Source organism: Leptopilina heterotoma, unplaced genomic scaffold, assembly GCF_015476425.1.
Source record: "Leptopilina heterotoma isolate Lh14 unplaced genomic scaffold, ASM1547642v1 Lhet_369, whole genome shotgun sequence".
NCBI classification, from domain to species: domain Eukaryota; kingdom Metazoa; phylum Arthropoda; class Insecta; order Hymenoptera; family Figitidae; genus Leptopilina; species Leptopilina heterotoma.
Window position 1 is genome coordinate 274,753 of NW_025111048.1, and position 12,740 is coordinate 287,492.

Genomic DNA, 12,740 nt, shown 5'->3' on the forward strand with positions numbered 1-12,740 from the left:
AAGAATCATCGAAAAATATTAACCCTGCTCCTAGATAACACGAAATTTGCACAAACCTGTTGTTCTAATAATTTTAGACGAACTGGACAATTGGACATTTTTTGTGATATTTACAAAACTGGAAAAGATTTTTAAATTTTTCTTTTTTTCTCTTAAAGTCCATAAAATTCTGCTTCGAATGACCTATTATTGATCAATTTTGGAATAAACTGGGCGATTTTATCACCATGTGAGTAAAAAACCTAAAAGTTGCAAATTTCTCCTTTTTTGGGCAATAGGTTCAAGTGATTGCAAAATCAATAAATGTTATTGAAAAATATTTTTACTAAACTATATTTATGTCTGAAACGTAAGCTTTATTTTAAGATACGAATCATCGAAAAATATTAACCCTGCTCCTAGATATCACTAAATTTGCACGAGCCTGTTGTTCTAATAATTTTAGACGAAAAGATGACTGGACATTTTTTGTGATATTTACAAAACTAGAAATGATTTTTTAATTTTTCTTTTTGTGTCTTAAAGTCCATAAAATTCTGCTTCGAATGACTTATTATTGATCAATTTTGGAATAAACTGATCGATTTTATCACCATGTGAGTAAAAAACCTAAAAGTTGCAAATTTTTCCTTTTTTGATCAAAAGGTTAAAGTGATCGCGAAATCTTTAAACATTACTGAAAAATATTTTCACTAAACTATATTTATAACTGAAACGTAAGCTTTGATTTAAGAGAAAAACCATTTAAAAATATTAACCCGGCTTCTAGATATCGATAAATTTGCATGAGCATATTGTTTTAATAATTTTAGCCAAAAAAGTGATTGAACCTTTTTTGTGATATCTAGAAAGCTGGTAAAAATTTTTTAATTTTTCTTTTTTTGTCTTAATGTTCGTGAAATTATGCTTCAAATGACCTATTATTGATCAATTTTCGAATGAACTGACCGATTTTATCGCTTGGTGAGTGCAAAGCCCCAAAGTAGAACATTTTTCGATTTTATAGCAATAGGTTCAAGCGTTCGCAAAATTAATAAAAGTTATTGAAACATATTTTTTATTAAACTTTATTTATAACAGAAACGTAAGCTTCAATTCAAGACCAGAACCATTGAAAAATATTAATCCAGCTCCTGGATATCTTTAAATTTGTACGTGCGTATTTTTTCAATGATTTTGTACGAAAAGGTATTTTTACATTTTTAGTGATATTTACAAAAGAAGACAAAATTTTAAACTTATTGTTTTTTTGTGTTGAAGTCTATGAAATTCTACGCCAGTTGACATATTACTGATTATTTTTAATTATATCTCTCATATCTATTTCCTTAGAAGTGCAAAACCTAAAATTACGAATTTTTTTATTTTTCGATTTATCATTTTAGTTTTACCAACAATTTTTTCGCTTCGTAAAATTATCAATAAATACAAATTATACAAGGAATGAATAAGTTTTTATTAAAAGAAATGTTGAATATTTAATAATTTTAAAAGAGGAGAAAACGTATACTCGAAAAATGTAGAAAAAAAGTTGCTGTAAAAAGAAAATTGTAAAATTGAGTGTTGCAAATTAAAGATTTGAATTTATTTAACAGGTGTTTGGTCGCCTGGAAGTGAACCTCCACCGCCTCCAAAGCAACCAAGTCCAGATCGAAATAAAGACGAAAAGGACTCGGCAATTTCAGTTGTTTGGACTCCATCGAGTGCAGGACCAAGTCCTGTTCCCGAACGAAAGGAATTTCGTCCAGTTCCATTCGAAAGTCCTGTTTTGAGTAGAAAAAATAAATCCACAAAACAGGTGATTATTAAATTTTATTGTCTTTTTCAATATTTGATAATAAAAAATATTATTTGGATGAAAAATAGAAATATTTCTAAACAAATAAGCTTTTTTTTTTAAAAAGAAATGTTTCTTTAAATTTTGGTAGTATTTTTCTTTTAAGAGAAAAGTTTTATACTGTTATATACATAAAATATTTTTCAATATGACAGGAGGAAACGTCTCCACCTTGGGAAAGTGACGCACAAAGAAAAGAAACATCAAATGCTCTTTCACAAAATATCACATCTCGTATCGTCAACTCTCACTCAGCTCCATCTCAAGGGTTGAACACACTTGCCGGTGCACCTCGTTTACCTCGGGCGCAAAATCCTACAATCACGCTTCTACAGAAAGCCAGAGGTTTGTATTTAAATTTTAAAATAACGTCAATCTCACTATTCGAGAGTAAAAAAATTCTTTGAAAAAAATTTAAAAATATTTCCATCAATTTTTTTTTTTGACCTAGAAAAATGGTCCATTATGAAAATTGAAATTTTAATTAGTTCTTTCGAATTCAAATTTTCGTCTCAACAAAACTTGACAATTTAAAATTTAAATTTTCCAATAAAGTATTTAATAAATTGTATTTGAAAAACATTTTTATTTAAATTTTTAGAGGGACAATTGCCAAAAGGAGCGGCGTATCTAGAAGAGTGCCAAAGTTTACCGCGAATCAGAAACGACGAGCAGCCATTAATTAGTCCCGTTGAAAACAGTAAGTTATCTATAAAATTGTTATAAATGAAGAATTTTAAATTTCAATTTTTTTGAACATATTCCAAATTAACAATTAATTCCATTTGTCATTAAAGCGTCATTATAATCTTTTTTTGCTCAACCTATTTATACTATTTTTTACCTCATTACCTTTTCATTAAAAAATGAGAATGTAAAAATTTTTTTTTTCTTCTAAACTCCATACGCTTTATTAATGGAGCAAATATGTTCCAATATGTTTATCATCAAATGTGACGCGAAATTCGTGAGTGTTTCATATAATTAACAATTTACACATAAAATTGCAAAAATCAATGCCGAAACTTATCAGCATTTGCACAGTTTATACCGTGAAGAAAGAATACGAGAGCGAACCAGAAATGAATAATTATTCAAGAAAAAAAATAATCGAATTGGCTCCTCGGAAAATTGAAGGTATTGGTCCAACAACAAGAGATGGAGTCCCACTAGTTTTGAGATCAGTAAGATATTTTATTTTTATGTCTTTGCATATAAACGAAACGAATTGAAAAAACAAATAATAAATAATTGAATTTATTATAAATTAATTAAAAATCAAGAACAAAAAAAATTTTTTTTAATGAAACGATTCTCTTTCAGGAAGTTAAGGAAGACAATCAAGCAAAATGGTACAAAAGAATGTACGATTCATTGCACCGCGCTGAGAAAGACGGTCAGTTATTTTATATAAAAACGGGAATATTGTTTTAATTACATTTTTTAAAATTAAATGAGAAAAATAATTAAAACTGTAAATTTCTGCTTCAATTTAACCCTTTCGTGACCCCTACGAATTCAGCGATTAGATTTTGTTGATACTTGTAAATGAGGGGTTTTTGGGATCCCAGATTACGAATTTGAAGTCAGATTTTCAAAATTTTGAAAATTCAAAATGGCGGATCCAATATGTCGGACATTTTTTAGAAAATTGCTCAAATTTACATAAAACTTTTTACTCGGGGGTTTTCGGGATCGCTGATTACAAATCTAAAGTCAGATTTTAAAAAATTCCCCGAAAACCTTAAGCAAATTTGACCAGATTTGAAAAAAATGTTCACAATTTTGAATTTTCAAAAAATTTTTAAATCTGACTTTAGATTCATAATCAGCGTCCCCAAAAACCCCTGAGTAAGAAGTTTTAAGTGAATTTGAAGAAAATTTTGAAAAATTAGATTTCTTTATTTTCTTATAAATATTTTTGCTATTGTTTATAATAATTATAATTGTACTACGTAATTTATTATTTTTTTAATTGTAGCAGCGGTCATTCGGAATAGAAAGAAATTTACCGTAAATTAATTGATTGACTTTTATAAGACTAGCATAAATTTTTCTAAGTGGGACATATGTGTCCCACTTGGAGGCACGAAAGGGTTAAGTAGAAAAAATTTATTTTTATATATTGTAAACCTAATCACAATGCCCTGGAACCAATTTCTATCGTCAATTTAGAATTTACTTTCCTTCGAAAGTTTCTGTTACAACTTATTCGAATATTTACTAGAAAAAAAATTTTGAAAATCCGTTGGGCGCTTTTTTAACTGTTTCAACTTTTTTGAACCCCTTTAAATATAAAATGTTTTTTCTTAATTTACAATTAATTAGTATTTTTTTATTCACTACTTTCAGTTTGTCACAATTTTGATTAATATAAAACTTTTATCACTTCAACATTTTTTTAAATGATATTCTTTTTTTTTGTTTCAGTTCATATTTTATATTTTTTTACAAATGGGGACAAAAAAATACTTGCATAAGTAGGATATGATTTTATTAAAAATACTGTTATGTATAAAATATCTAATTAGATTTGTCCTATAACACTAAAATTAAAAGAAAGCTCTAGGCGAAAAAAAATTCGAAATTTTTTTTTGAAAAATGTTTAGTGAGATACAACGTAAGTAAAAGTTATGCAACAGGAATTTTCGAAGGAACGCAACTTGAAGTTTAAAATTAGTTGCAGGAAACCGAGCAAAAATTCTTATTGAGTTAATAAATCTGTTATAATAACTTTTTAATAAGAGAACAATTTTTTTTCAAACGTATAAAATTTTTTACTTTCAGACGACTACGTAACGATTCGCTACAAACCACGACGAGGTGAATATCTTCATCAAAAAAAACCAGTGCAGCTTATTAAATTATTAATATTAAAATACGCGGCTCATTAATGTACTTAACCGGCCATATATATTTATTACAATGCAGCTGCTGCTCTCAATTTTCATTTATTGTAACGAACAACTAATAATAAAATTGCTCATTCGAATTAATTATTCATTAATATTTATTGATTCGCGAGACTAATTTGCGAGTAGACATAAATATGTAGCTGTAAGCTCTTTTAATAAATCGCTGCTGCTCACAATGAAATTATCTTTTTCATCAATTCACATTGTCCACATTCAGAAAAATGTTCTTTTCTAAAAAAATTTTTAAAAATTAATTAAAAAAAAATTAATAATTTAAAAAATTAATTTTATAAAACTTGAAGAAAAGAAATTCAAAAATAAAGTTTCACTGCATAAAAAGTATGGTAATGTTTAATATCGAATGGAAAATTTTATATTTAGTAAAAATATTTTTCTGAATGTAAATTAAAATTTGAATTTTATTCTCTTTAAATATTTAATTTTTTTCTTTGTAACAAAATATTTGTGTGTGTGTGTGTATGTGCAAATAACAATAAACTGATTTACAATAATTATATGTTTGCTGTGTGACTTTAATTTTTTTGAATTTGCTAAACAGTATAATTAATATGTTAACCCTAGAACGGAAATATATTTCTATACCCTTTAGGGGAAAAGTGGGGTGGTTTTGGTAACCCAAATTTGAAACATTTGTGAAAGGTTTCTATTTTATTGAAAAAGTGGTTTAGTATAGTTTTTCAAAAAATTGGTGAATTAAAGAAATTTCGATACACTGGGTTTTTGTTTTTGAATTGCAGTGACGGTCCGGGTTTAAAAACGTGAAACCTGCAACTCACGATTTTTATCTGAAAGCAAAAAAAAATTTAACATTAATCACAAATGATCAGTTTGAAGTAATGCTTAAAATTCTAATTCATCGTGTTTTGAGTTTAACACAATGTTAGAGATTTTGACGTTAATGGGTTGAAATTGAAAATCTTATTCTATAAATGTTTTGAAAATATTTTATTTTCTAAAAAATTTAAATCATAATGGAATTATTATTCAATACTACAATGTTTTTGATTTTTAAAATAAGAAAAAATGCTGTAATTGGAAATTTGTTTTTCAGGTGCAAGATCCGGTTATGGTGGTAGCTCGAGTGGTTATTTAAGCGAACCTGAACCGCGTGGTTATTCAGAGAGATCTTCGACATATGATAGCCGTAGGCGAGTGCGGAACAAAGAAAATGAATTCTCTACGTCAACGATGCCAAAAAAGTTAGTATAAATGCTTTAAACTTTTGTAGATGATGATTTAATGAAAGTTTTATGATTTTTGGTGATTTTTCTTGTCTTTTGGAAGAGTTTTCTAAACTTCCTTAACGATTGCTCTAAAGGTCTTGTTTCATTGACCCTCTCCGATTAATTTTTCTCAATTCCGCTACTCTCTTGAGATTCATATTGATTCCCCTGAGTTTCTTAGCTTGATTACAGACTTTAATGGTCTGCTATTCATTTTGGAGTTCTTTGATCAGCGAAGGGTTTGAATTCCAACGCTAATAATTTATTACAAACATGAATTGTAGGTTCAGTCCCAATAATTTGCTTTCTGGCTGCTGTTTATTCTATAAAATATCATAGAATTCCATATTAGAGAGAATGCTTTTGTTAAATTTAAAGATCCATTGTTTCCAAATTTAAAAATCCTTTTATAATGAGGCACGCGTCAATTATAGTTCATCTGATAATTGCTCCACTTTGGCTAAATTTTATATTTAGGAGTTAAACAGCAATTAGCTTATCTGTGTGCTTAGCTAGAACCTGTGAAGTAGAGATTACTGATAAAACAAATAAATATTTAAATATTCAATCAGAATCATTTGCATCGAATCCCGTCCAAGAAATACTCTGCCACTCGCAACTACCGCTTTTCTCAAAATCCACACAATCTCATCATTAAAATTCTGATTTCACGAAAACCACAGCTCCTCACACTGTCTATAGTCTAAATTTTGATCTTTCTTCCACTTGTTCTTGTTCATCCATGTAAGTCAATAAACTATTATTACACTCTATTCTACGCATTGTTTCCTTTTTTCTCTTGTGATACATTCGACTCCCACGCATTAAACTTAATTTATTTTAACATATTTTAAAATGCTTTCCCTACACATGGCAAATTAGGCAGAGTAAGTAACGAAACACTTCGTTACAAAACTTTTATTAAACTTTGATCATTATGAACTTATGATACACTTTCCCCTCCTCCGAATATAAATTTCACTATTTACCTGTATTTCCATTAATTTTGCCAAAAAAATCTTTTTCACTTGGATACTAATTTATCAAATGATTCTCACAATAGGAGCGCAGCTCTAAAGTGCGAAGCAGACGTCTACAAAAATCAGCCAGGACGCATCGAAGATTACGTACCGGGAAAATCATCAATCGCCGAAAAGGAAACTAAAGAGGTAATTTTAAGAACATCCAAAAATTCTCCACTTATATCAAATTACAATCATCAAATTATCAAATGAGAATTTTTTGTAAAATCCCGTAAAGGAGAACTTGATCTAATTTATAATCAAGCGGTTACACCACTCTGAATGTTGTTAAAGAATTTTTTTACCCAACTCTCAACCTCGCGAGATTTAATTTTAAATTAAATCTTATTCTAATTAGAATGTTACTAAGAGGATAACGATTAGAATTGATGTTGAAAATTCTGGTCTTTATCTGGTCTTGTTCGGCAGTGAACAAGTACTGCTCAATTTATCGATGACATCTATGATGTTCGGCAGTGGAGAACCATCGTCTCAATGGTTTATTATTAGGCTAGTTGTTTACACTAATGAGATATGCTTTCAAACTAATTCTTCTTACAACTTTATTATGCAATGTCCTGAAAAAATATCTGCAAACGTCGATTTTCAAAATAAAACTCTCTGTGACTATTCTTTAGCAGACAATGAACTATGATCAGTTTCCAAATTGATACTCTCTGCCTAAATGAAACTGTTTGCTCGCTTCATATTAATTTCCCCATTATTTCAATGATTCACGAATTATACACGTAATCTCAAAGTTAAGCAATAAAATTAATTATTCTAAATGTCAGTGTGGTGTAACCTCCTGAAATTAAATCAAATTTCCTCCCAACAAATAATTAGGAAAAATTTATAGTTATTGCAAAGAGAATATTTTCCAAATCCGACAATTCATTGAAGAAATTTAGTAGAATTGTTTAATATTGCTAATAATCGGATTAGAGAATCTCTGCCTTCGAATCTGTATAAATATTGAAAGCTTGCACAATTATGAAAGTAACGCGAATATGGCGCTAATTAACGCATCGCTAGCATTATAATAATGCTCGTAACGTTCAAAACTTTTAATCCCAAATGGTATACGAGAACTAATTTAATGTAGGAGAATTATATTAAAATCGAATATGACCGTTTTGAAATGGCTTTGCTTTTAGCCAACGACACTCACTTGGACAAAAAGGAAGGTAACGATACTACGAAACAAATTCAAATTTACTACAAAAGAAATAATTACAATCTCATTGATTTTTCACTATTGGCCCCTTAAGTACATGTGGCGATGTTTTAATCCTTTTTTTTATATTTTTACAGTTGAGTGCAAGTGGAAAAAAATTAATTCTTGACTAACTAATAACTATGTTGATTCAAAGCAAATATTAAATTTTTAAAAAATGTTTTTCACTTATGACTTTTATAAAATAATTTTTTTCCACGAGTTGTAATATTTTTATTTCCATCACTCACGTAATTCGATGTATATTTAAGCTTTCAAAGAAATGTCTCACCAGTTATTATAATTTAAATATAACGTATTCTTTTATTTATTTAAGCTTCTGTAGAACCGCTTTATAGATTTTTCTATTCCATCACAAACACGCCACTTTTTTAGAAAGGAATTTTATTTTACAATTTATTAATCTCCGTTGAGAGAGAAAATCTTTTAAAAACATTTTTCCATTCAATGCGAGAAATATTAAAAATGTTAAATATTTTATTGAAAGAGAGGAAAATTAACTTTCGTAAAAAGCTTTTAAAATAATTTCAACATTAGCATAATTATTAATAACTAACTTACTAGAATTAACGATATCCTCTTATATTTAAAAGATTATACTTTAATATTTGGAAAAGTGGCGTCTTAGTAGTTATTTATAATAATCCTCTAATCTAATTTTTGAATTAAAAAGAATCCTCAGTTTAACCGCCTAGTATAATGCAGTGATTAATTCTATTTTTCTAGTGGTGGGACGAGGTCATGGACATATTTGATGGGGTAGGCCATTTTTATAAATACTTAAAATTAGATAAGACACCTCTTCTCAGTACACCTACTGTCTTTTTTTTCTCTATCAATTTTGCGATGCATAATTCAAAAACGGAAAATATTTGGGATTATTTTTTTCAAATTTCTTTCTATTCAGAAATATCACAAACAAGTGTTGAGACGATTTGCGATTTAAGGGGGCAGCCTTAGTCAAGACAGTTATTCTGAGAACTTCATAGCAATAGATGTTTATTGTTCCTCGTTCAGAATTAAAACTATTTTTAAAATTACTAATCTAGGATAGCAGATATACAGGGAGATTTCCAACTGTAGATCTCTGCACCGACATTTACCGACAGTTCTTATTCCAGACTCAAACCATAAAGTAGGGATGGTTTGAGTCTGAGGTAAAAAGTGTCGGTAAATGTCGATGCAGGGATCTTGAATTAGAAATCTCCGTTCTTTTTTCTCTATCAATTTTGCAAGGCACCCTAAAATTTTAAAAAATGTAACAAAATCGATTGTTTATAAATTAAAACTATGGTTGCCCCCTTGAGAACTAACATTTTACTTTATTCGATTGTCGATAATTGGGAAAAAAGTTAAAATATTTTTGTGATAATTGGAACTTTTTGTTCCAATTATCGACAAATCATAACAAACTTTAACATATATTATAATTTCTTTTTAAATTAATGGGCTTTTAAAATATTCGCTATTTTCTAATCGTAATGAGCACTATCACTTTTCTTCTCCCGTCTGTGGTAAACAGAAATTATTCTACTATTTTTTTTTATCTGTATTCCCTAATTCAAGAAAATGCGTATTTTATTCAAAATTTCTCACACTATATATTGAAATGAATATTGTCTGATAATTGTAGTAAAAATGTTAAGGAAATATTTATATTGAATTTTGATCGATGTGTGTCTTGTGTATTTGTGTCTTGTGTCTGCACTCTACTTCCTGATGATTCCGCGATATTGATGCCTGAGAACAGTGGCTGGACGAGAATGGACATCGAAATGGTGAACAACTCGGAAAAACTGCAACACGTTCATTGAGTCTCTCATATCGTACCACGGACAATTTTAATGTAAGGCCATCAAACATCAATTCGTTAATGAAAACAACTGAAATCGGTCACGATTATCGTGCACGTGAATTAAAACGCGAAAATGGATTTCGACCACGATTTAATGATTTTGATAATCTTGATCCGCATCCAAAATTTGATAAAATTAAATCTAATATTGCACGTGGTAGGGCAAAGACAATATTTCCGGATAAGAAAATTTTCGGATCACTTGGTAGTTTGGGACTTGATATTGGTAACAAACGTAACACACTTAACGAGACATTAAATGGAATTAAATGTAAAACAAAGACTGATGATGGTAAACGAAATATTGTAAATAATCACGATGATTGTTCGGATCGTATAATACGACCACTGGATCAACCGGATTCGAAAAATATTGGCATAATGGAATTAAAGAGTAAGAGCTTTGTGCTTCCGGATCGTTTCCCTCCAAGATCGGTTATGCAGAACGGAAGTTTATCGAGGACTGAAATTCAGTCACCAAAATTGACGAGTCCTCGCAATCATCATCATCATCACCAACGCACTTCACCTTCTTCTTCTTCCAGCACCAATCATACCACGCTAATTACACCATCACCACCTTCTTCAACTGCTCTGATGTCACCTTCACGGGTTAGAACCTGGCACCTCCAAAATTGTAGATTGCACGGTCTCGTTGTTATTATTACTTTTCCACATACACAACACTTTCGATTTTGAACAGAATTTCATTATTGTTTACAAGAAACTATTTACAAAGTAGTGCTACCTCCACATAGTGCCATCTCTGAACACATTTTGTACGAATTTTCAATTCGTTTGATGTTGTGACTGTTAGCTGTTGAATCGCTATTGTTAAAATACTATACAAGTAGAGTACTTTTCTAATTCGAAGAAAAAAGTCGACAGAACTATTTAAACATAAGTTTGAATTTTGCGCCGATTTCTTTCAGTATAGGTTAGTATTCGCCTTTTTAATAGAAAAAGAGAAAAAGGTATAGTGGGGGAAGAATTGGCGCCGTGGTGGAATCGAAAATCCTCCACCTGCTCGCATCTCCGTTTCTCGCGGTAGCACCGCTTCGACTGCCGGATCCACACCGGGCACTGGCTTATATAGCCTACCGGCAGGGTGGGGGTAGCTGGCCTGACTGTCCCCTATTGGAGGGGCGACGCGTGCGCATTATCGACTTGGTCTGTCGCCAGGACCGTAACTAAAACATCCGTGCCTGGTGCTACTGCGAGTAAATTTCAGAAATTACGTAAATTATTTCTCGTTATAGAAATAATGATTATTTATAACTATAAAACAATAATTACTACATTAATTCAGTAATTATTCTTTTTTTAATTGTAAAAATAAGTTTTATAATTTTAAATAAGGCACAATTTCCAAACGAATTGAATTTAACCTCCAAGTATTTTTCCAACGAACCATAAATATTTTTTGTTAATTTAAAATGCATTGTTTTTAGACAACGAAAATGAAAAATTTTAATTTGATGTAGAAAGTAGATATTTCCTTATATTCGTCGTAAAAAAATATTAAATATTATGTTATACAAGTAGATTTATAATTTAATGATAAATTTGAAATTTTAATTAAAAGGTATATTGGTAAAAAATTTTCCTTTTAAATAATTGTATTTACTATACGAATATCGATAACAAAAGAGCGAGAAAAAGATTAGATTTTAATGGATTTAGTTACTAAGAATTGTAATTTCCCGATTCAGGTCCATTTTGAAACGAAATACAGTTAAATTAATCGTAATTCATGAATTCTTTTAATAAAATTGTAATTAATAATTATAATACAAATATTATTTATGTATTTAAATATTTTTTTCAAAAATAACACGTATTCATAATAGAATTTAATTGTTAATTTTTCTACTGCATCATCCACTCACTATAGTTGTGTATAATTTTCCATGTGTAGTAACATTTTGTAGAAATTTTTTCTCATCTATTTTACTTTGTTCACTTAAAAGCAAAGTGTATTATCGAATTACGCTTTAATATCGGAAGAACGTTAATAATTTATTTCTGCTACATTCTGACAAGTATTGCAAAAGTTTCAATTCCATTTCAATCATTGTCAATGGAGAAATATTTTGATAGAAAATCACATTTATAATTTATCACAAACCTGCTTTTTTACTCTTTTAATGAAGCATATTTAATTAATCTTCTTTTTTCTGTTCTATTTTAAGTGTATTTTATTTCGAAAATGTTTTTTTTTAAATTCCTTTAATAAACTGGTTGGCTATTATTAAAAAAATATCTCATGCTTTTCTTCTTCAGTGCACAGCATGCTTTTCACATAACATGTCAGGCGCTTTTTTTGAAATAAAAATATCAAATTATGAATTATTTCTAAATACGATCAATATACTCGAATTCGTTTTCTTAAAATTTTAAAAAAATATTTTAAAATTATTTGAAGAATAGAAATTTTTATACACAAAAATACGTAATAAATCTTGTATAGCATGTCTTATGTGTAATAATAGTTATTCTTTAAAAAAATGTATAAACCCTTTTCGTAAATTTAAATAATAAGTTTTCTTCTATTTTTCAGCCATTCGATCAGAGAAATTGCCAATCGTCAAGGCCATACATGTCACAGTAAGTAAAAATATTATAATTTT

At 29.1% G+C, this 12,740-nt stretch overlaps 1 protein-coding gene across 1 annotated transcript in view; it reads left to right on the forward strand.

The window, feature by feature from the left end:
* The window catches only part of LOC122505799, an 81,887-nt gene that overhangs the window by 30,685 nt on the left and 38,462 nt on the right, over positions 1-12,740 (forward strand). Inside the window, exons 3-14 of the mRNA XM_043617640.1 lie at positions 1,596-1,798; positions 1,993-2,182; positions 2,439-2,537; positions 2,882-3,021; positions 3,161-3,233; positions 4,625-4,660; positions 5,825-5,972; positions 7,060-7,165; positions 8,176-8,205; positions 8,982-9,014; positions 10,006-10,722; positions 12,671-12,717. Of these exons, the coding sequence (XP_043473575.1) occupies positions 1,596-1,798; positions 1,993-2,182; positions 2,439-2,537; positions 2,882-3,021; positions 3,161-3,233; positions 4,625-4,660; positions 5,825-5,972; positions 7,060-7,165; positions 8,176-8,205; positions 8,982-9,014; positions 10,006-10,722; positions 12,671-12,717 (1,822 nt within the window). The remainder of the gene's footprint in view (positions 1-1,595; positions 1,799-1,992; positions 2,183-2,438; positions 2,538-2,881; positions 3,022-3,160; positions 3,234-4,624; positions 4,661-5,824; positions 5,973-7,059; positions 7,166-8,175; positions 8,206-8,981; positions 9,015-10,005; positions 10,723-12,670; positions 12,718-12,740) is intronic.